The 23,962-nt window shown below is 36.6% G+C and overlaps 1 protein-coding gene across 1 annotated transcript in view; it reads left to right on the plus strand.

Annotated features, from left to right (window-relative positions):
* LRGUK (leucine rich repeats and guanylate kinase domain containing) overlaps positions 1–23,962 on the plus strand; it is a 131,155-nt gene that overhangs the window by 15,413 nt on the left and 91,780 nt on the right. Inside the window, exons 5-10 of the mRNA XM_027842357.1 lie at positions 398–479; positions 3,723–3,847; positions 8,360–8,503; positions 15,728–15,808; positions 17,362–17,448; positions 22,237–22,343. Of these exons, the coding sequence (XP_027698158.1) occupies positions 398–479; positions 3,723–3,847; positions 8,360–8,503; positions 15,728–15,808; positions 17,362–17,448; positions 22,237–22,343 (626 nt within the window). The remainder of the gene's footprint in view (positions 1–397; positions 480–3,722; positions 3,848–8,359; positions 8,504–15,727; positions 15,809–17,361; positions 17,449–22,236; positions 22,344–23,962) is intronic.

The raw sequence follows: 23,962 nt of genomic DNA on the forward strand, positions 1-23,962 counted from the left end.
ATACAAAAATTTAATATGAATTTCAAATACTGAAGTGGCCAATGGAGGAATTTGATTTGGTTGTGTGTATGTTATAAGATCGCCTACGTCAGTGGTCAGAACTCCATGGAAATTACATGTTCCTTGGACTAGTCAAAAGATGAAAGAGAAAGGGGTGATTTATGAGGTGTTTATAAAGTTTTAGTATCAAGGATTTTTTCATTAATAAAATTTATTTTTAAGTTTGCCTTTTAATATTAATAAGCATTAACAAAATTTACATTTGTAAATCATTAAACCTAAATAAAATCATTCCTATTCATTCTTTATGTAAACATCTTTTTCTTATGCTATGCTATTGTAAAAAGATGGAAGGATAAGCAGCTTATGGCAAATTAGTCTGTCTTTTTTTTTTCAGAAGGTGGATTTTTCATACAACAAAATCCCGGAAATGAATGATTTGCATGCATATCCAGGGCTCAGTAAACTAATACTGGATAGTATCCTTTGGAATGGATAAAAGGAATATTTTTGATAAGAGATTTATCAAATTTGCTAATTTTTTATATATCTTTGTGATACAGTGGTACTCAACAAAATTTTTCCTGAAGATACAGTAATGACATTTCAGCTTATTAAAACATTTAAAAAATAAAATATTGAAAGAAGGCATGTTTTTTTCTCTATGAAAATAATATTATTAGGAAAACTGTGAATCATAATCCTGATGTTTATTTATTTATTTTTGTTTCAGCTACAGGATTGGAAGCTATGTTTTGAACTAACTGTGATTTCTTGGTTTCTAGAGTACAAATTCACTTACATATGTGCAAATTTTAAGTTAATCTTATATGTGAAAATATGGATTCAAACAATTCTATTGCTGCAGTGCCTTTTATCATCAAACTTGTATAGTCTCTAGTCACTACCTACCTGAACTAATAATGTGAAATCCTTCTAACTGTGGTGCAGTAGATAGAATGCTGGGCCTGGAGTCAGGAAGATTCATCTTTGTGAGTTCAAATCTAGCCTTAGACACTTAGTAGCTGTGTGACCCTGGGCAAGTCACTTAACCCTGTTTACCTCCGTTTCCTCATCTGTAAAATGAATTGAATAAGGAAATGGCAAACCAGTCCAGTATCTTTGCCAAGAAAACCCCAAATGGCGTCACGAAGAGTCAGACGTGATTGAAATGACTCAGCAATAGATTCTCTAACCCTGCTTCACACCCCTTTAACTAATCCTTTATATCACTATCAGGTTAGTCTTCCATATGCATAGGTCTGGTTTATGTTACTCCTTTGCTCGAAATTCTCAGGTTGCTCCTTATTTCTCCCCATGTGAAGTTCAGCCTCCCTCACCCTTTGCAATCTGGTGTGCCTTACCTTTTCCAGCCTTATCCCACATTAGCCCTCTCTCCTTCTTTTACTCTATACTCCAAGTAAAATGAACTGCTTTATGTTTTGTATCTCTCTAATGAACTTACTGTGCAATACTGTGTGTTATGGTCACCTATGTTTGTGACATGCTATAATTTTTATGAAATCAAGGACTATGTCTTACCTAAAACTGATACATCCTCTATAGCCTAGCAAATTAGTCTGCATATAGAAGGTACTTGATAAATGTTTAATGAATTTGAGGCCAGCGTAGCCAGAATGGAAAATGTCTTTTTTTAAAAAATCTATTTATATTTAATATTCTTTTTTTTTAAATTTGAGTTCTAAATTCTCTCCCTCCCTCTAGTTCTCCCCCTACCCATTGAGAAGGCAAGCAATATGATATCAATTATATATACGAAGTCATGCAAAAATATTTTCATATTAACCATGTTGCAAAAAAAAAAAAAGAAAAAATTTTAAAGTGAAGAAAGTATGCTTCAATTTGCATTCAGAGTTCATTAGTTCTCTCTCTAGAGGTGGATAGCATTTTTCATCATGAGTCCTTCAGAACTGTCTCATTGTATTGATCAGAGTATCTTAGTCTTTCTCAGTTGATCATCATTACAATATTGATGTTATTATGTACAATGAACTCCTTTTCTGCTTGCTTCCCTTTATATCAGTTCATATAAATCTTCCCAGATTTTTCTAAAACCACCCCTCATAATTTCTTATAGTGCAATGGTATGCCATCACAATCACATATACCACAACTTGTTTAGATATTCCCCAATTGATGGGTATGCCCTCAGTTCTTTGCCATAACAAAAAAAAGAGTGGCTGCAAATATTTTTGTACATACAGATCCTTTTCCTCTTTCTTTGACCTTTTTGGGATACAGATCTAGTAGTAGTTTTGCTGAGTCAAAAGGTATACACAGTTTTATAGGCCTTTGGGCTTAATTCCAAATTGCTTTCCAGAATAGTTGGCCCAGTTCACAACTACACCAACAATGCATTAGTGTACCTATTTAGAAATGGAAAATTTCTGTTGTGGAGTAATGGGATGAGGCAGATTGTAGAATACCTTCCTTGCCAGGCTAAGGAGCTGGGACCTTAAATGCTTAAAGGCATTGGAACTTTTGGAGTAACTTGAACTGAGTGTTGTTTTAGGTGTTTTAGATGACTGTAATGCTTAGAATTTAGGTAACTGAGAAAATAGAAACAGGAAGTTTGGGAGGAATAGCTGGTTTGGGGAAGAGGAAAAGACAAACTCACTTCGAAAAATGTTGAATTTACAATAAATAATGGGAGGTAGACTTAGATACACTTACAGTTAGAGAGCAGATGGAGAAAGAAGATGCAGCCAAGAAGACACAAGAGCTCTCAGAGAGGTAAGGGGCTAATGAGGAAAGTACAAGGCACAGAGGATGGAGAGTTTTAAGGCATGGATAGTTAAAACTGAAATGTGCTAAAGAGAGATCAAGGTCAAAGAGAAAAGGCAACTGGACTTGAATAGGTGATCTCCTAGTGAGCAGTTTCAATAAATGATAGAAAGGAGGAATAAATAGATTGCAGGAAGTTAGAGAGGTGATGAGTGATGAGGAAATGGAGTCAATGGATAGGGACCACTTCTTTGAGAAGTTTAATAGGAAAGTAAGGGAGGCTAGAAATTAAGATTGTATCGGGGTTGGGGACAACAGGCTCAAATGAAGGTTTTGTTTTTGTTTTTGGAATAAAAAAAGACCTGAGTACTTTTGAAGGTAAAGGCAAAGAAAGGTGCCAGTCAAAGGGGAAGTTGGATTGTTCCTTAATAGGAAGTTGGCATTTTGGATCATCTATCTTTTCATACTTCTTCAGAGGATACAAAAGTGGGAAAAATTTCTTGCTTCCCCTTCAAGATTGAAGACAAGACGAAAAGAGTCACCTTCTGTGCCAGTTGTAACTAAGCTAATCTAGGGGCAAGCTGCAGGGTGAGACCTCTCCTGAGCGCAGAGGTTCTGTGGAAAAGCACATAACATGCTCAAATAAACTATTAAATTAACCAAGGGAAAATCCATTGCCAGGAAGGCAGCAATGTGGTATTATGATATTTCTTTCCCTTTTGATTAAACAAATCACATTCTAATGTAAATATAGCTGAGCATTCAAAACCTGCATTCTACTAAATGGTAGTACTATTTATTCACTGTTTAAAATATACTTTGCATAGAATTCGTACATTCTCTATTGTCTCTTGCTTTATTTAGAAATTTTAAAATATTAAATGGTTCCTATGATGGTAACTTAACATTGACTTTCTTTTCTTATAAATATAAGGCTTTAAACAATATTTTCCTTAAATACAGCCCTTGGTGTATAGATAATGAAATAAAAAATATCAAAGGACTAGAGAATTGTAGAAGTCTAACTCATCTTAGCTTGGCCAACAACACAATCACTAAAATGGAGGGCTTATGCAATTTACCAATCAAAATACTCTGTCTGGTGAGTCTAACAAAATTCTTGTTTTTCCTAAAGATATTAAAATATTTTTTAAAAATTAGCCTATGAATGTTCATTTCTTAGAATTTTAAAAATTTGTTAATATTTTAATTGATTCACAAAATGGGAAAATATTAATGTTTTCTTTTGCTTTTTTTTATAACATGCCCTTTTGCATAAGTGTTGTCTCTTTTGCATATGTTATATGGCAAATAAAGATTAGCTAGTTTGATATCCAAATATTTTGAATTAATTTTTAAAACATGTTGGGCATTTCTGTATTGGAAAAATGGCATTCACAATAAATTCCAAAATATTTTTTTAAAAATGAATAATGGATAACCACCCATAATGCATAAATAAATATTAGAATTTAGAAGAAGCAATGAAAAAGACTATTAAGATTTTTAACCCCATAACTTTCTATATGTTATGTTTCAGGTAACAGGCACATGATACATTTTATTTTCCCAGTATAGAATCAGTGAGAAGTTATGAGAGGAAATTATTAAACTTAATCAGTAGCATTTTATTTTTGGTGAATAAAGTGACATGTAGTGAGAAATTTCATATTATCATAGATTTAGAGAGGGAAGGGACCTTAGAAGTAATTTAGGCCACCTTCCTCATTTTACAGGTGAGGAAACCGAGGCTGAGAGATTAAATGATTTGGACCAACATAAAAATAAATTCTTTTATGGGGGAAAAATCTGCAAGATTATTACTTCTCAATACACAAGTTTCTGAAATAATTTCTGCCAATTATTTGGGGAATAATGATTTAATTTGTGGATTATTCAAGTCTCTGATTTCTCCTCCTTCCTGCTGCTTGCCTTTGTTTCCCTATTCTTTACCACAGCAACCACAGATTGGGCAGGATGGTAGTAAATTTCAAGCTAGCTAAATTTACTTTCTGGTCATAGCTTAAGTGAATATTTTGGTGAGGAAGATGATTCGTTGAAATTGGTCTTTTAAATGAAATCTTGTATTAGTTGTATCTTTTTAATTTTGTTGAATTTTATGTTCTTACCCTCTTTAACATAGAAAATTTAATATTGACTTTATTCTTCTTTCAAAGAGTTTAAAGTGCATTTTTGAGATTCACTGTATTATACCATACGATGAGGAAGTCTGGTGCAAGATACTGAAATCAGATTATAGATGGTGCAATTGAAGCAGAGAGAGAGAGAGTAAGAGAGAGAGAGTAATTTGCCTGAGGCTACAGAATAAGTTGATTAAAGGGATCAAGATCCAATTCACCTGACTTTAGGTCCTATATTTTGCCTGCTCCACCATGTTAATGAACTCACCTAGCTAAGTGAAAATTCGAGTGATAAATAGAAATGATATATCTAGAAAGGTAATAATTTGGAGTATTATTGGAAGCATTTATAATGGATTTTTATTACTTGGGGGATCATATCCTTGCTATAGGGCATACATATATGCTTGGCGCTCCCGTTTACTTCAAGTGGTATGATTCAAGGATGATATGTGGGAGTGCTAAAGGGGATAAGAATTAAATCCATTATTAAGGATAATACTCATGGCACTGTCATATTTAGAGTGTATTCTGAGCAATAAATAATCCATACTGACATTTTTTTCTTAAGTATCTTTTAGGAAAAGCAGTACATCCATTCTATCTTTTCTCAAGAAGCGATTAGGGGAATTTCCCTTTCTTGCTACAAAAATGGCTTTGTGAAAACATGGAGTATGGTGTCTTTCAATTTTCTTTTAATCCTTTGGGAATAAATGTTCTTTTCTGTTTTTTCATTGTCATACTACAATGAAATTACACACATATTCTAGGCTTTGTTTGCTTAATTTCCTTACCAATTTAAACACAGCCAATTACTTCATTTTAAACCCCATTAAAAAGGATTTATTTTTATCATTAGTAGGAAGGATAAAGAAAAACATTCATTATCAAAAGCAATTATTAATTCTCTGGCACCAGCTTTCACTGTAAACTGAAATGTAAATTCATCTCAAGAAATGACAATGAATTCCAGACTTTAAAATTCAGTTTCCCGGAAGTAAAACTTGTTTTCTTATTCAGGATAGTAGAGTTTATGTATATTTCTGGTTTCATTAATTTTACAAAATGGTATATCTCTTTTGAGTTTATATCTTCATGTATTATTTCACAAGAATTTCTTCTTATAACTAGCAGAATCCAACTAGGAAATACGGAACATTTTCTTATTTGTTCTGTGACTTTAGGCTGTCCAATTATATGCGTAGCCCAGCTAACATTTTTAATTGGTTCCTCTGTGCTAGGTGAAGGGGTGTAATAAGAGCAGTTAGCTAAAATTACTTCAGACCCTTTAATTTGCAGAGCTTTGTGACATTATTCCAAGTTTTGGTAAAGATGCATTAATGACATTGTTATGAAATTATGCTAGTTGGGGATATGTTTTGTAGTATATGCCTACAGACCTCTCTAAGCCTCAATTTCACCATCTGTAAACTACATAACAGAGCTATTGTAGTTATGAATTCATTGGAAGGGGTATAGTGGACTGAGTGATAAGTCTTAAGTTAATCAAACTTAAGTTTGAATCCTGCCTCTTATACTTACTAGCTAGCTGTATGACCCTGGGCAAGTTACCTCATGTTTCTCAGCCTTGGTTTCCTTATTTGTGAAATGGGGATAACATTAGGACATATCTCACAGGGGTTGTTATAAGGATCAAATGAAATAACATGTATAAAGGACTTCATAAATGTCAAAGTGCCAAATGAACATTGGTTAATTATTATTATGAGTTATTTAAAGTATCTAAAGCATTTTAAACATCTTTGGGCGGGAGAAGCTAGGTGGCACAATGGATAGAGCACCAGCCCTGGAGTCAGGAGGAGCTGAGTTCAACTCCATTCTCAGACTAGACACTTGACACTATCTGTGTGACCCTGGGCAAGTCACTTAACCCCAATTGCCATGTCAAAAAACAAAACAAAAAAAATCATTGAGAAAAAGTAGCTGCAAAATTGATAAATTGCATGGTGTTTTTTTTTTACTATAACGATATCTATATTTGAATTATATTCATATGAATATTGGTGGTAAATAGGTATATTAAATACGTTCAATTTTTTTTCCTCCATGGATTTACCTTTTATCTCTATTCCTATTATACCATTTACCCTGTCCAAGTCCTTGGGCTCTAATGAGTGGTAAATTTGGTTTAAACTATGGAAAAAGTAATTTAGGACATATTTTTAAAATCTCTTCTTGACTTAAAGATAAATAATGAGTTCTGCTTGATGAAGAGAACTCTTAGGAATTTTAAACTGTCAAAGTGGCATTTGGGAGCTACTTACAGAATCATTTTTTTTTTTGTTTTCAGGATTTGAAAGATCAGCAATTTTAGAATTTTTTTTCTTTTACTGTACTCTATTAAAATAAATCCTTATGAGAAATAGTAGGTGAATATTGCCATTAATAGCCTAATTAAAAGTTTACAAGTCAGGAAAAATGTTAGAGATGCTCAGCTAGGTCAATACCATAATTTTCATTTCTTGAGTTTTTAAGTGTTTATTGAAAGGATAGAAAAAATGTTAAATAATTATACCCAAAATGACATTAATGGGTGATGATGCTGAGATGACAGTTTTAGTTTACCAACTTAAAATGAAAATATAATTTTTTGGTGTGAGTCATAGAACTCAAAGTTAACTCAAGGAGCAATAGAGATAATTGTGTGGGCAACCACCTCTCTTCCTGGGGAGTATTGTAAAACTGTTATAAAATTCAAGGTATTGCTATTAATATTTATGACTATGAGAACAAAGATAGGTGAGGATTGGACAAGAGAGCAAAATTTGCCTTGTATGCCTTCTTTTCCATTTTCATCGTCTGAAAGGATACTTATACATGAGTAATAGACCTTCTAATGAAAGAAAAGGTTTATTCTTGAGCAAGTTTCTGAGAATAGGGTAATTGTGTAAAGCTGTTGACATTCAAGAGGTCTTTTGATTAAAGAATTGCATCAAATTTCTATTTCCAATGATAAGCTTTGAATTATGTTGCCATTTATTTAGTCTTTCAGAATTTTATTTTTCCTGCCAATTAAAGAAGGGAATAACATTGATTTTTCCTTAATGGGAATGAAGATAGTGTATATTGGGACTTACAACCCAATTGGATTCATTCATCCTTTCTTTCCAATACATTGAGTAGATAGACCCATTATGGCCAGCTTCATATGGGCAAGAATCACCCCAGATGGTATATTTGTGATCTACATCATTGAAAGGAACTCCCAAATTGATGAGATCCATTTGAGTACTGAGTATTTGAATATTCATTCATTCATTCATTCATTCATTCATTCATTCATTCATTCATTCAATATATGAAGGAATGAGGAAGCCAAAGAGAATGACTTGCTACTTCTTACCAGATTTTGAACAGTATTAAAAATGAAAAAAACAGGCATTTAGGCACAATAACAATATTCATCATCAATAACCTAAAACAAAATTAAATGTATGTTTGATCAATTTTAGAGCAATAACCAGATCGAGGAGATAACTTGCTTGGACAACCTGAAAACACTGCAGAACTTGGATTTATCTGGAAATAAAATCAGTAGCTTACAAGGCATAGAAAATCATGACCTTCTGGAAATAATCAGCCTAGAAGATAATAAGGTAACATCATATATAAATAGTTTTTTTTTCAGCTTTTTTAAAGATAGTACGTTGATGACTATGAGCTCCTTGAGAGCAAGGATTGTCTTTTACCTTTCTTTGTATCCCTAGGGCTTAGTGCAGCACCTGGCACAGAGTAGGTGCTTAATAAATGTTTACTGACTGACTGCCTGACTTACCACAATATTCTTCATAGTAGTTTCTCAAAGGTTGCCAATTACATCATATTTTTCTCTCAAGACTGTGTCCAGAATTTTTGATCCAATTGTTCAGAGATCCACTGCTTCCACATTTCTGGGTGGAAGGATGAATGACTGGCATTTGGCAGCTCTGGGATGTTGGCTCTAGGAAAATAATGGTGTCCAAATAGCCTGAGAGGAGGCTGTCATCAATAGTATTTAAAAGGAAGAAAAAGTTAAGTCTTTTATTTTGTTTTAAATACAATAGCGCCCACCTCTGGATAGAGTCAAAGAAGACACAAACTCATCTTTGTGGTATGCAAGGGTAATTCACCTAATCTCTTCTTGAGAAAAGGTAGAATGGGTGTACTGCTTTTCGTAAAGGATACTTAAGAAAAAAACTTCCATTATGGTAATGTACTTAGAGTGCAGGTTGAGACTTTTTTTGGGGGGGGCTTGGCCAGTGTGAAAATTGTTTTCCTTGACTATACATGTTTGTAATGATTTTTGTTTTTCTTGTTTCCGAAGTTGGGGGAGGGATGCGGGAAGGAAAAAAATGAAGACCTGAAAATAGAATAAATTTTAATTTAAAATTTTAATACAATACAACGTTTTAACTCTGCATAATGAATAACTAATTACATTTATTCAGATCCCCACACCACACTTAATTCACATTACTTCACAAATTACACAAATTGTTTTTTGCTTTTAATCACACTTTATTTTTAATAAAACATATTTTGATGCGTAAAGTTTTAAGTTGGTATACTTGACTGATTTGTCCTGTAGTATGGCTTAAGAAATAATTCTGTTCACATTGGGGACTTTGCCATGTTTTGGGAAAGGTTTATTCTTGAGAGAAGCTCTAGGCTCTTCCCACATAAACTAAGGATATGATTGGTCTTGGTAGAGAGTGTCAGTGCTGTGTAGAGCCAGATGTTGTGCTATGTAAACATTTCCTCATTCAGGAATACTAATACCCCCCTCAGTTCTAACCAATGACTCCTCATTATTCAGGGATTTAGAATAAGTAAACGTTCCCAGGAGAGGGAAGGGAACATTTTCCATCTCAGATGAAGCTACAGATAATCAAATCTTTTTTATTCACACATTGACCTGAATTTGCTTTCAAAATAAAGGAATTCTTAATCACAGTCCAGTTTGAAAGCTCTGTAGTTCTGTAGGCAGCTACACTCCCTACTTGGCATTCAGAGGCTTCTGGGAAAGCTGTCCTTGTCACCTGCTCAAAGGGGTATTCCCAAATATAGGAACACAGCTTATTTTCCCTTATATTAGAATAAAATTTGCAAATCAAGTTTGCCATTCAGAAATTGAAAGAATAAGAATCACTGTTAAACAAATAAAGGTGTTGTTGATTTTTCAGAGATGTCATCATGACCCCATTGAAAACTATCTTTTGCCTCTCCCTCACCTTTATTGCAGAGGTGAAAGACTGTGGTTTTGGAATGCTGAATATAGTGTCAGACTTTTTCAATACATTTGTTAGTTTTGTGGGACAGCTTTCTTCTGTTATCCTTTGCTAAAAAAAGGATGGTTTTCTGGGAAAGAGAGGAAGTGGAGTACATTGGGAAATGTAGGTGATATAGAAACAAAACATAACAGTAACATTTATTTTTTAAAAAAGCAAAGCATAACAATGCCAGTAGGGTCCCTCCGACAACAGCTGAATCTGAGGGTTTAAAGGACCCCCTCTGATCTGTAACCAGGTTCTTTTACTGTCAATATCCTCTGGCAGGAGTACTTTATTTAGATAGATAGGGCAACTGGAGGCAGTCCATTCAGAATGACCAGTATCTCAGGGCCCTTACCCCCATGCCCAGCCTAGTGGCACTCATGAACCCTCGACATCATGCCTGGGATAACATATTTGTTACTGAATTCCAAATGTTCTGTGGTCCTTTTTCTTACATTCATTGTCTGCTTCACAGGTGTTATTCCTTCAGGAACTCTGTAGCAAATTCCATCTTCCCCAAAGCAAGGGAGAATCTAGCCCAAGATGTAATTTTATATTTTAGTTATCCATAGTCCATCGCCATCAGAAAAATAGCCAGGATGATCTGGTGAACCACTTGCCTCACATGCTTCCAGGTTAATATCTGGGTAGTTTTCTTGCTAGATCACAATTCCTTCACATATAATAACACCTCCCACACTTGGACGCAATAGACTTTTGCTTAAAGTCCCACAGGAAGATACTTGCCTACTCTGACCTTTACCAATGGGGACAATGATCTGTACATGATCAGTAGGAACCCCTTGATCTGGAAGCTCAAGGAAGCAGATCTACCTTATGGAAGTTAAGTCAACTGACACTATTGAGCCGCTCTCCCGTTTTCCACACTATCTGGCCGTTAGACTGATTGTCCCACTGCAAACTTTGACCAGAAATATGACCCCATTCTACAGCAGATTTACTCTTAGGGTCATAGGATCTTGAACTGGAAGGAAATATTAGACCCTAGTGCTGAGAGATTATTTGGTCTAACCCTCTGATTTCTAAGATGAGGGAACTGAAGCACAGAAAAGATCAGCAATTTGTTCAAAATCTTATAAGTAATAAGCAGCAGAGCTAGAATTTGAACCAAGGTCCTTTGATTCCAAATCTAGCATTCTTTCCACTGTGCCACCTTGTTGCTTTCAGGCATATACTCCTACATCCAATCAAGATTTTAGTTGGAATTTCAAGATTTATCAAGATTTTTATCTGGCGTTCTGTGCTGACCCCATCAAATCCCTCTTCAATAGCCTCTCTTTTGTCCAGATCATCACTTTTCTTTCTAAAGTGACCCATCAGGGACACGAAGAATTCTTAACTTCAAGGTGGCATATGGAAAATTTGTTTTCTGGGCTGCTGGGTAATGCAGTGGATAGAGCTCTAGACCTATTCTGTCTTAGACTCTTATTAGTTGTGTGACCTTGGGCAAGTCACTTATCCTTGTGTTCCTCAGTTTCCTCATCTGTAAAATGGAAATAATAATAATAGGATCTACCATCTAGGGGTATTATGAGAATCAAATAAAAATATTTGTAACACTTTTTGCAAACCTCAAAGCACTATATAAATGCTAGCTGTTATTTTTATTATTTTCTGATAAAATGGGTGGTGTATGTTATAAAAGAATGATACAGGGGGCAGCTAGGTGGCGCAGTGGATAGAGCCCTGACCCTAGATTCAGGAGGACCTGAGTTCAAATCTGGCCTCAGACACATAACACTTACTAGCTGTGTGACCCTGGGCAAGTCACTTTGCCCAAAAACCCAAAACCCCATTGCCTAGCCCCCCCCCCCCAAAAAAAGAAAGAAAGAAAGAATGATGCAGGGATTCTATGGAAAAGTTTTATTCTTCTACAAAAGTCCACAAGTCAGCTCTCTTGAAACATCAGGGCCTCAATAAAAGGTGAGAACACCCAACCAGGAGAGATGATATTATGAGTTAGACTCAAATTTCTGTCTAGGCCCCTAACTGGGGCCTAGACAAGGTATTCCCCCTTGTACTGCCAGATTTCTGACATCCTAATGGATACAATCAGCAGTTGTAAGTATAGGCCTGACTACAACCAGCACAGAACATAAAACAAGGCAGAAAGCAAATGGCCTCTGTTCTTGGTTGAGGATAAAATGCAACTCCCTAACTCTGACCTCTTGAGTTCTGCACCATGCCATGTTATCCTGCTTCCCTGTAATATAGCTGATTTCTTTAGATTTGACCCCTGGCTTGCCTGTGGTATCTGCTGGACACATGTTTTTATGGAGGTCTGTTCCCGGTCCTTGTCTTTCCTGGCTAACCCTGACCCATCACACTTCATACTCAGGCATGTCACTAATTTTGACCATTTTAGTCCTCATTTTTTCCCCTAATCCTTTCCCTCCCTTAGCCTTGATATTTTTATTTTATTGTCAGCATCTTCCTTGTGCACAAGTAGTTTGGGGAGAGCTTTGGGGGCATCAGAGGAGTATCAAATGTCTTTAATAGCGTATACATGGCACTTTCTAAATGCTTGTTGATGGACTTATTGGCAACTTTCTTTTAGCATTTGATTTTCTGTCATAACCAGTCAGTTGAGTTGTCTTGTAAGGAGAAGGAATGGTCTTATTTGCTTTTCCAAAATTGTTAGCTCTCTCCCTTCTTTCTCTTCATTATCTCTATTCTCCTGGAAGAACTCAGATTATGGGTACTTGAGGGAAATGCCATATACTCTGAGACCAGGGGTGGGAAACTTATGGCCTTGAAGCTACTTGAGGACCTAGGAGGCCATATGTGGCCTCTAGGCCGCAGGTCCCCCACCCTTGTGGACCTAGGCCCTTTCCACAAATTCCTGTAGGGACCTGCCCTCGTTGCCTTGGCCCATTCTACATCAGTGATCTGGCCCCCAATTGGCATATGACCTTTTTCCTTTTGTATATGTATAATTAACCATTAGCTTATAAGCCCCCTAATAGGCATGGAAATCTTTCCTTGTGTGAGGTTTTAAAAGGTCCTTCCCCCATTATTGCACCAGCATAGTCACTCTCTCCATTTTGCTCCTTTTGCCCCAACTAATGTTTAGTAAGACCCACTGCCTCCTACTGGATCCAACTCTTACAAAAATGGTGTTTCCAATGAATCAGTGAACCCTACCTATCCACATAGACCTTGAGATTAAGTTGCTATAAACAGGCTTTCTCAGAAAAATCAGCATATACTTCTTATTTACTTATTATCTTTCTTCACCAGGTTGTCCTTTGAAGACCTCTCAATGCCTTGGACGGATTGAGACTTAAGATCTCATTCCCTCTGCATCTCTGTGTTTGGCAGGCCATTGTCACCCAATCCTAACAGCCTATGCAATGGAAAAAAGAATATGGATTCTTTTTCCCCCAAGTGATAGTTTCCTTGCCAAGCAAGCTTCTAAATATTAACCTATTTTCTTTTTTCTATTTGAAAAATATCCCCAGCTTCTTGGTAAATCACCACCAATCTTTACAGCTTGACTTTTGACCCAAACTGTCTCTATTAAAAAGAACCACGACCCTTTCCATGGATCACAGTGTTTTTAAACAAGGCAGAACAAGATTCATAAAGTCATGTAGAGTGATTTATTCACAGTAATCATATTTTACAGCAAGATTCTAAAGCCCAGTAAATGGAATCCTAACATCATAGAATTTTAGAGTAATAATTGATCTTAGTGTTCATCTAAATGACCTTTCTTTATAGATGAAGAAACCAAGGCTAAAAGTGAAATCATTTGCCTGAGATCAAATAGGTAACTAGTGGCAAAAGCTGGACCAGAATCCAGATGTTTCCTTCTCACACAGAGTAGGATGAGGAGGGTCAGGCCTGTGAGAGGCCATATTTGGAGTCAGAAAAGCAAAATTTGGCTTTTGACTCCACTGATCGCCATGCATTTGGTTCTTGGTTTCCTGAGCTGTAAAACAAACCTAAGATGAAGTTTAAAAGCCCTTCCAGATCTGAATCTGTGACCTGTGATACAGATGACCTTGAAAATAATGGACTGTATAGAAATGTAAATTATATGGCAGAACCCAAAGAAACAAGGAAAGGTTTTCTTTGAGTTAGAGAGTTACTGGAGAGGGATAGAAAGCATGGGGGGAAAGTCTAACCAACTGACTGGCCTATTAGTTGACACATCCTTTACATCTTTATAAAAAGAGTCAATTCTTAGAGCTTTCCCCAGAAGTTGACATTTCCCTTCTCCTAGCTTTGTGTGCTGACCAGAAACTGCTGAGCTGTTTAGAATTTTTATTAAGAATTCTAGATACCCTAGTAATAAAGAAGTAATTTCCAGATACTATAGACTTCGCTAATAAGCCCCTAAGGGTACATGGATCCTTTTTTTTTTTTTAATACTACAATCAAAAACTCTCTACTCAAATTGACTTATGTAGAATGTGTCCAGAAATGGGAGACAACAGTCTGTTTTTCTGTGTTCAGGCTCAAGAAGCCTGAACATTATAAGTCCTATCTATATTCTTACCTTGAAGAAAAAAGGAGAGTTAAACCCTTTTTCTATGGACTGGCCTAATGGAAGTCCAAGTGATACTTCTTTCTTCCACCTTGGTGAGATACATAGCAAAACATAATGTATATGCAAATGTCCTCCCCATTTTGAGGGTTTAGAAATATTTTGGATTTTGGCTATTTTACTACTGGGCAGCAGAGATTTTGTTTGTCACAGGAGCATCATGATGCGATTTTCCTTTACTGCACTATTGGAGGACTCCTGTCACATTTGGAAAAGTGCCTGTGGGAAAAATAAGAAAAAAGAAAAGGCAGTTATGGGCTTTTGGGAGCCTCACTAACCATATGTAAAAGAAAAATCATAGCAATATTACTTACAGGCAATGGAAATAGAAAACTCTTTATACCCAGCTGCTGAAACAATATGGATGGAGAATTGATGACACCTGTTGGCTAAGCAGCCTTTCTTCACTGCACGTGAACTTTTGTATGAGAAACATTTTCCAGTAACATAACATTTCTGTTGTCTCCTGAGAGCTTAAAAAAGAATGTAAGAAATTTGGCTAGGAGACTGCACATTATCAAAATTATGTAATCTTTGATTTTGATTTTTAAAATGCTCTCTTGGTAATACACACACAAACATATCTATATCTATCTGATAAAGCTGCATTGTGGGTGAGTAAATTGCAACCAACATAAATAATTCTAATAGAGTATAGTGGCCCAACACACCCCATGTGTTTTTTGCTTTACTACTTCCTGATCTGTTCACTGTATTTGATTTCTGACTTAAAATAAATATGAAGAAGATGTAGAATATCAGAACCATAATTGGCTGTTCATTGCCCAAAGGAGTAAAAATTTAACAAATGTACTTCTGGGTGAGAGTTCCCATTCTGTAGAGGTTAATGCATCTTTTCCAGTCCTGTAGGGCACGAATAAACAACAGAATAATCTTTGTAGCATGCTGAATTGGAAAGACCCCAATGACTCCTTCAATTTTTTTGTTTTTGTTATTTAGTTTTGTGCTAATATTGTGTTTCTGTGATTAAACAGATTGCAGAGTTGAGTGAATTAAAACACATTGAAAACCTGCCACTTCTTCGGGTGCTCAATCTTTTAAAAAACCCTCTTCAGGTAAGATGCAGCAGATACTGGAAAGAAATGAAATGGACTTTCATTATTGAATCAATTATCTCCAAGCAGAACTTTTGGTAAAGAATATAGAGAAACATAAATGTGTCCATCTTTATTACCTCATCTTGAGAATATTTAGAAAGATTAAGTGACAAATCACCCTCAAACTGCTTGTTATTAAAATTAGAAGCATTCTCTTTGCTCGATTATCTTTTTCTTGTCAGTTCAGTTGTTTTTCAGTCATATCTAATTCTTTGTGACTCCATTTGGAGTTTTCTCAGCAAAGATGCTGGAGTGGTTTGCCATTTCCTCCTCCAGATCATTTTACAGATGAGGAAATTGAGGCAAGCAGTGTTAAGTGACTTGCCCAGAGTCACACAACTAGTATGTGTCCGAGGCTGGATTTGAACTCAGGGAGATGAGTCTTCCTGACTCCAGGCCTGGTAGTCTCTCTACTGCACCACCTCACTGCCCCTGTGTTTTTCTTAGTCTAGACAATTTCAGGCCCCCCAAATCTTTGCTGACTAGCAAGCTTAAGGTCATGCAACTTCCGCTGAAAGTGGAGCCCAGTACTGAGTATCAAACTTGACTGCTTTGGGGTCATTTTTCACTCATCTTGAGTGGTATTAAAAGATTTACTAGAGAAGCTGTTGATGTTGCAGATTAATGTTTCTTTGGATTGGCCAAGACACCAATGGTTTAAACAGAAAATATTGTGTAATAACAGGAAGAAGAACCTACCAGAATAGGTCTCTGAGCCAATTTTCTGAGAAAGAGCATTTTATTTGCCATGAAATTACTGCAAAGTAAATAATGTATTTCCCCTATTCCGTCGTCCTTTTTCTCAGTCACTTACAATGTTTGCCCACTTGCTCAGCTTCTCCTTTCTATGAATCTATTTAATCACCCGTCTTGTGTCTGTCCTACCTACTCACACAGTTTCACTTATTCTTCACAGTTTCATAAAATGTCTATGTTTTGTCTACAAATATCTTTTTAAAAAGGGAACAGACAGCTGCAAATGATTGCCCTCGGCACAATCACCCTTATGTGAGAATAGCGTCAGCTCCTGTACTTTCCCTATAGGAGAGATAGTAACAGAGTTTGAGGTTTAAGTCTCACTAAGAGCTTATATACACTCCTGTAAATCTTAACACACATTCTTTGACAGCCACTTGCACAAACACATACACATAGTTACCTTCTCTTTATTAAGTTTACACCCACACATTAACACTCTGAGATTGGTATTTTCACGTGCTCATTCAAATACTCAGTTGCCCAAGCAATTGGGTTTTTTCCATGATAATTCCTTGTGCAGAGATAAGTGTGCATTCACAAGCTTGTGTATATCAGTAGTGTGTGGCTAAGAGAGAGAAGAGAAGGTACTTGATTCAGTGATTAGAAGATAGTGGAAAGAGTCGATAGATAACGTAAGTGAGTAACTTTGGTTGGGTGGAAGAAAGGTTGAGAGGTAAGCAAGGTCATGGGAGGATTCTAGGATTTGTTTATGTAAGAAAGTAACTGAGAACTCTCCCTCATCTTCTTGACAGGAGAAAACCGACTATCGGCTCTTTGTCCTTTACACATTGCCTCGACTAACAGAATTAGATCGAAAGAAGATTAAAGTGGAAGAAAAGGTACTGTCCTTAAGGTCTGATATATAATTCACAGAATTACAGAATGTGAGACTCAGGAGGGAACTCAGCAGCCATGTAATGCCAATGCATGCATGAAAGTAATCCTGACTGTAACATGCCCAGTAGTCATTCAGCCTCTGCTTGAAGACCTTCAAGAAGGGAGAACCCATTGCCTTTCAATGCAGTCCGTTCCATTTTCAGACAGCTCTAATTCTTGGGAAATTTTTCCTGAAATCAAACCTGCATTGGCCCTTTTACAACTTCCTCCCATTGTTCATGATTCTGCCCTCTGGGGCAAGTCTGATTTCCCCCCTCATTCTCCTCTGTCATGTGCTCTCTGAATCTTTTCTTTTTTGGGCTAAATATGTTTCTTCAAATAGTCCTCATATATCATGGACTCTAGGCCCTTCACCATCATGATTCCCTTTCTCTAGACACTGTTCCTGCTTTTCAATGTCTTTCTTAAACAGTGGTACCCAGAATTAAACATCACACTCTGGGGAAGTTCTGATGAGCACAGGTTATAGGGAAAGTGTCACTGCCCTATTCCTTGAAGCTACATCCTTCTTAATGCAGCCCCAAAGATTGCATTTTTGGGGTGTGCCACATTGCATTGCTGATCCATAGGAAGCTTACAGGCCACTAAAACCACTGGCTTTTTTTTTTTCTCCAGAATAACTATTGTCTGTCAATGTCTCTCCCGTTTTATATTTGTGAAGTTAATTTTTTTTGTACCCAAGTGCAAGAATTTACATTTATTCCCATTGATTTTCATCTTATTATATTAAGCCTAATGATCTTATCAAGATCCTTTGTATTCTATTATTCACAGTATTAGCAATCCCTCCTGGTTTTGTGTCATTTGTAGATTTGATGTGTATACCATTTAGGTCTTTATCTGAGTCACTGATAAAAATGTTAAACTGTCCAAGGCCAAGTACGAATCCCAGGATTTGTCCCCTTTTTTTTCCTTTTTGACATTTTATTTTGGTTATCTACTTGTTTGTGGCTATTTCTTGGTCTCCTTTTCAGTTTTGCCTTCCTCCCCTTGCCCTCTAAGGGTGGAGGTACCCTCTAAGCCCTAATCTTGGCTCTCTTCTTACCTCTTTACTCCCTTAGTGAACTCACTTACTTTCATGGCTTCATTTTTTCTCCTCTATTTGTAGTTCCCAAATTGACCTCTCTCCCCAAAGCTCCAATGCCACATTTTAACTGCCTGCTAAACATCATCATCTGAATATGCTTCCTAAACCTCCAGTTCAACATATCCAAAATTGGAGTTATCTTTCCCTCAAAAACCGTCCATACTTTCAAATTCTCTGGCACTACCATTCTCTCAGTCACCAAGACTAAAAGCTATGGACTCAATCTTTGACTATTCCATCCAGTCCAATCCAACGTGGATTTTAAAATTTCCTAATATGTGCAAGATACTATGCTAGGTTCTGGGGATGTAAAGACGAAATGAAAAACATCCCTTGTCTTCAGGAAGGTTGCATTCTTTTTAAGAGATACAGCATGTAAATGGATACATTTATCCATGATAGTCTGAAGACAAGAGAAAGCACTAACAATTAGGATGATAAGGAAAGTATTCCAGTAGAAGATGGTGCATGAGAGGAACCTGTAAGAAAAAGATGGAGATGAGGAGAGAGGGCATTCTAGGCACTGGGGACAGCCTCTCCGAAGGCAAGGAAGGAGAAGCAAAAATGTTGGGTTTGGAGAAGAAGGAGGCCATCTTGTCTGGAATGCAGAGTGTGTGAAGGGGTGCAATATGAAATAATTGACAAGCAATAGATGTACCTGCTATGTGCCAGACATTACGCTATGTGCTAGGGATGCATATACAGAGAGAGTGAAACCATCTCTGCCTTGAGGAGCTTATATTCTAAACTTGGAAATGTGGTAGAGCCAGACTATCAAGGGCTTTAAATGCCAAGTTGAGGCATTTTTATTCTATCCTAGAGGGGTACACAGCTAAACAAATTAAACAGATATAGATAACTCTCTCTTTCTTGGCACTTATAGTCTAAGTATTATAGTATCAATTATAGTATCAGTAGAGATTTTAAAATTTTAAAAATATTTAAATCATTAAGCAACTGAACAAAATTAAATCATGTTGCCTTAACCCAGTGGTCTATCATTTTAATGCTTCACTACCAAGAATGACTAAAGGTCAAGAAATCAAAGGATTCTAGGGTAGTAATTAGAATCTAGTGATCCTAGGGTCTCTTTAATCCTTAGCTTCCTATAATTCTTTACCTGTGAAACGTTGCTCCTGGTCAATCCCGGTGGTCCCATTCCTCTGTTTCTGCTTCAGGGGCAGTTGAGTTTATTGAGTGTTGTGGGAGAAAGTCACAAATTCAAACTGATTCTACCTAATATTTCACTGATATTTTTAGCACATGAATCTCAGCTGGATTCTTGCTATGCTCCACAGTCCTTCTACTCTACCCTTATTGATGATCTATTTCAGTCCTCATAGCTAACATCTCTTGTTTTTCCTTATCTCCTTTTTTATCCCTTCCCTCCCAAATTATAGGAGATGGCTAGCTTCTTATTTCAGAGATTACTGAGGTCATTTTATATGAGTTCCCTTACCTGTGTTATCTCCTCTCCTCCATTCTGCATAACTCCCTAGCATCATTGCCTTTCTTTCCTTTTGGTCACAGAAGAAGTGATATACCTATTCTGTACTAAGGCCAATATCTTTAACTATTCCCCTAATCCTATTCCTTCCTGCCTCCTCCAATACCTTGTTCAATTCCAGAAACATCTTCCTCAAAAGCTTCTCTTTGTCATTATTCTTCAATCTCTCCCTTCCTACTTGTTTACAAACATGCAGATTATCCCAATCCTAAAAAAGCATTTCCTTGACCCTTCTAATTCATCCATTTACCACCCTATCTCTCCACAGCTAATCTCTTAGAAAAATTTTCTACACTCCATGTTTCCATTCCCTTACTCCCCCCTCCTCTCCTCTCCTCTCCTCTCCTCTCCTGTCCTCTCCTCTCCTCTCCTGTTATAATAAGGCATCCACCTTCAACACTCCAGGAAAACTTCTCTAGAGTGAGTCAATGACCTCCTAATTGTCAGATCCAGTGGCCTTTTATAAAGCTCTCATCTTCTTTGATCTCTCTGCAGCTTCATCACTATTGACCAAGCCCATGTATTTAATACTCTTTGGCTTTGCTTTAAGAGATACCACAGTCCCTGCTTCTCTTCCTCTTTCTGTAAATGCTCCTTCCATAAGGGTCCATCCTTAGCCTTCTTTCTGCCCCACATTGGCATTCTCATCTGCTCCCTGTGACCTCTATGCACGTGATTTTCAAATCTCCATTTCTTGTCCTAGACCTCTCTTCTGCCTATACTCCATCTCCCAGTAAAACCTCACACTCAGCATGTTTAAAACTGAGCTCATTATAAAACCATGGGATTATTTTTCATTCTTTCTTTTGCCTTGCCTCTCCTATAAGATCAGGTATCAAGTACCATAAGTTCCACTTTTGCAGTATCTTATGCATCCCGCTCCCTTCCTTGTTTTCACTGTCATCTCCTTAGTACAGGTTTTCCTTAATATCTGCCTAGACTCTTGGACTCCTCCCACCTCCAGTGAATTCTCCAATCCATCCTTTATTCCATCACCAGAAGAACTTTTCTCATGCATATCATGTCATTCCTTTGCTCAAAAGTGTTCAGTGGCTCCTGCTGAGCAAAGTACAGCCTCCTCTGTCTGGTATGCAAGGCCCTTACATTCTGAGGTCATCCTACCTTTCCAAAGGTATTTGGGATTTCCTATTTCCTATTATTTCCCTTCACCCACTCAAACTGAGTGTGCTACTTGAAACTCAATGTACTAGTCTCTCCCCTCTGAGCAGACACACTGGGATCTCCATGCTTTTGGAATGTTCTTCTTTCCTCTTTCACCCATGGTATCCATACTCATATATCAAAGTCCAATCCTCCATGATGTTTGTTTGGCTTTACATCTCTACTACCTAGCACCCAGTAGGTACTTGATAATTGCTCATTTAATTGAATTAATCTCCCTTGTTGATGAACTTAGCATTTCACATAGCATTTTGCTTTTTTTTTAATTTTCTAATACTTAAATGAAATATTGTGTATTATAGCTATTTGTTTTTGATGTATTTTATCTCCATAATAAACTGTAGGGTATATCTTAATATTTAATCTAAAATTTGTGCCTTTCCCACTAATATTAGATGAATTGCAAAGGCCCTCCCAACTCTTAACACTCTGTGATTCTTATTTTAAAAGGTTATTTTGACATTTTAAAAATAATATTTTGCACATTGATTAATAAAAAGGGAGTTTAAAGAGAACATTATCAAAATCCTCTATTACTATTCTTTACTAAGGATGGATTAGAAAAATAGGCTACATTGATATTTAGGACTATAAATTTAAGCTGTTCCCTCCTTTCATGATAAAAATTGGATTTTTAAAATCTATCACATATAATCACAGCTTTAAAGCTTTGTTTACTTCGTCCTCTCCCCAAACACAAGTTGTAAATGAGTAAATAAAGAACAGCTCAATTTCCACTTATTATTTTCTATTAATTTATCTCAGGAGTTCATTTATTCTCAAGAGTTGAATTGGGTGAGCAGTCTTTAATAAGCAAAACATGAGAATTGGAACTTTTAATTAGGAAACAACTTTCTCCTCTTTATAAAGATATTTGCTATGGTGACCTCATTTCCCTCTCCCCCTCTTTGCTGCCCCACTCCCTTCCATTTTTACTTCTAATTCTGGAAACAGGTTGGAGCATTGAACAAGTATAACCCTCCCCCTGAAGTAGTCGCCGCTCAAGATCATCTGACCCACATTGCAAACAGCATGATGCAGCCTCAGAGGATCTTTGACAGGTAGGTGCATTTAGCCATTCTTGGTCCACACTCAGGACCACACATGGGTGGTGCTCAAGCTCACCAAAGCAGCCCGAGGTGTTTTTTGGCGCTGTCTTAGAGGATGTTGTCCCCCTTGGTAATACCACTTTCCCTCTGTTAGAAAATGCTCCAGCTTAGTTTGCTTGGACAAGACTGTGCTAGTCCTGCTTCCTCATCTGCTGTCCTTTGTAGCTGAAGGTGATGATGCTCTTCTTTTCCAGTGGAGATCATCCCGGGCTCCCTCATGACCAATGGTACAGGTCTCAAAGTGACTTTTGATTTTGGAAACAGAGCTTGCATATGGCTATAGCCATGAAGTAATAAAATGGCCTATACCAGGAAGAACTGCAATCTGTGGCCTTGGCCTCATTAGGAGAATTGAGTTAGTCTATAATGCCATAGAGAATTGTTCATTAACATTTGAGTAAACACCTAAATACTTCTGTCAAAGAATTTTAAACTAATAAAGATCTTTGGGATAGCCCTCTGGTAGTAATAATAACTTGCATTTATACATGCTTTAGATTTAGCCTAAGGGAAAAGCTAACATTTTCATTACACACAGCTTAGAAATGAGCTTAGAAATCCAACTTGGTTGAATTGAAAAATGAATTTGGTCTGCCACCTCAAAGCTTGGTGAGACAGGTTTGCAATAGTTTCTTTATTTCTTTTTAAATAGTCTGTTGGGGCAGATAGCCATTTGTGCTACAAGTGTAGGATGTAAAAATTATATCAATATCTAAAGGAATTTTAAAAAATACTTGTAAAACCTCTGGGATTAAGTGGCTCTAAAATGTCTGATCTTCATATAGAATTTACGCCATCATTTTGTATTCTTGGGAACCCAGGAAGAGTAAAATGTTTTAGTTTTCAACAAAGGACATAATTTTTGTACAGTTTGATAACCCAGGTACTGAATATTGTAAAATGTGTTCATTGCATTCTTTGTGCAAAATGTTTTTATCATTTCTTTGAGTATTTCTGGAAAAGTACATTTGACTTAACAGAAACATGTATGGTTTCATTATTTTGAGTTTTTTTTCCACTAAGAAATGCTAGTTGTCTCATGCTTATGGATATATTCATATAAAAATATGTGTAAAACAAAATCTGGTGCAGTAGTTGGATAATCAAGTGATTGATCATTTCTGATCTACCCCTGGACAAAGACTGATGTTTTTCTCAATCAGAAATTGCTGCTTTAAGGGGCATGTAGGTGGTACAGTGAATAGAGCACTAGCCCTGGAGTCAGGAGGACCTGAGTTCAAATCCAGCCTCAGACACTTGACACTTCCTAACTGTGTGACCCTGGGCAAGTCACTTAACCCTGAATGCCTCAGCAAGAAAAAAAAATAGCTGCTTTGCTTTCAGAGGTTCTAATTTTAGCATGGGTGGAAAATAGGAACATCACCAAATGGCCACCAATGCCTTTGATTATTACACCTCCATGTCTTAGCTAGCTTCCCTTTTGTTTCCGTCCCTCTGAACATTCCCTCTCCTGAAAGTCATGTCTGTTTATATCTGCTAATAAAACTGTATCTTTCAAGCAAGCCTTTTAATTTTCTTTGGAGCTAATGTACTTTCAAATAGGTGAACAT

Source organism: Vombatus ursinus, unplaced genomic scaffold (assembly GCF_900497805.2).
Source record: "Vombatus ursinus unplaced genomic scaffold, bare-nosed wombat genome assembly UNPS02014870.1, whole genome shotgun sequence".
Taxonomy (NCBI): Eukaryota; Metazoa; Chordata; class Mammalia; order Diprotodontia; family Vombatidae; genus Vombatus; species Vombatus ursinus.